This window comes from Bison bison, unplaced genomic scaffold (genome assembly GCF_000754665.1).
Source record: "Bison bison bison isolate TAMUID 2011002044 unplaced genomic scaffold, Bison_UMD1.0 scf7180017864481, whole genome shotgun sequence".
Classification (NCBI taxonomy): Eukaryota; Metazoa; Chordata; class Mammalia; order Artiodactyla; family Bovidae; genus Bison; species Bison bison.
Genome location: NW_011495041.1, coordinates 2,435,254 through 2,436,355, shown reverse-complemented (window position 1 = coordinate 2,436,355; position 1,102 = coordinate 2,435,254). Strand labels below are relative to the sequence as shown.

At 52.6% G+C, this 1,102-nt stretch overlaps 1 protein-coding gene across 1 annotated transcript in view; it reads right to left on the bottom strand.

Moving 5' to 3' along the window:
* Positions 1–1,102, bottom strand: part of URB1 (URB1 ribosome biogenesis 1 homolog (S. cerevisiae)) — a 78,220-nt gene that overhangs the window by 67,143 nt on the left and 9,975 nt on the right. Inside the window, exon 5 of the mRNA XM_010862304.1 lies at positions 1–75. This exon is cut by the window's left edge and continues 13 nt beyond it. Within this exon, the coding sequence (XP_010860606.1) occupies positions 1–75 (75 nt within the window). The remainder of the gene's footprint in view (positions 76–1,102) is intronic.

Sequence of the window (1,102 nt, the reverse complement as noted above, 5' to 3'; positions counted from 1 at the left end):
GATCGTGCTGTCATCACCGGCAATCAGAAAGGAAAGGGCGAACTGAATGTAGGCCAGCCGGACATCATGTACTCCCTGGGGGCGAAGGAGATCGTGTCACACGGGTGTTTACACACACACGTGCACGCACACACACACACACCCGCCTCCAAGGAAGCAGGAATACGAGGCTGCTCCCCCACATCCCGCTCATCCCCCTATCACAGGGTCCTCCAGGCTGGTACTGTCAGAGGGTCGACGTCTAGAACCACTGGTCATCTCTTTATGGAAACCAAGGGTTTTTCTTTTGCTCTTTCCCTCTCAAGCTCCTACTCTTCTTTCAAGCCCTCTCTAAACACCAAAGCACAGGTCTCCCCTTCCCTGCCTGTAAGACACACACATTTTTAGTTCAGGGACAGCTCTGGTGTAGAGCAGAAGATGCTCGGCCTGTCTACACACCATCCGCTCTCATGTCATGAAATAATAGGTCTCTGTTTTCGAAAATCCATAGATGATGGAAAGGCTGGTGCTGCTTTTGATGAGACACCCATGAGGTGATGTCTGGTTTTTATTAGATGTTAGACATTCACAGCAGACACACAGATGAGGCCACATTACACACGCAGCATGGCCTTCCCAGGACTGCAGTCTGCACTGTCCCGCGGGGGCATCAGCTGGACCCAGGACAGCATCCTCAACCAGGGCCCAAAGGCCATGACCGACAGCCAGCCCCTCAGGAGCGGCCACGAGGGCCACTTCACCAGTCTCTCCTCTCAGTAGCTTTAAGGCAAGCCTGTGTCTCACATTCCTGTTTTACATCCAAAGAATCCAGGGCATATGGTCACACACAGCACGTGTCAGCTGGACCTGAACAAGCACACGGGCTCAGAGCCTCCACTGCTCACCCTGACAGCATTTCCTGAGTTCAGTTATTACAAACTAACTTTAATTTGAAGACAAGATATAAGTTAACATCATGGAGAACCACTGCCTTCAATGCCTACAGAGACTGAGGAGTCTCCACCTTCCAAGGAGTCCCATTCACTTAGTGGTGGCAGTAGTGATGGTGAGGAGGGTGAGGGTGGTGAGGGGGTGAGGAGGGTGAGGGGGGTGAGGGGGGTGA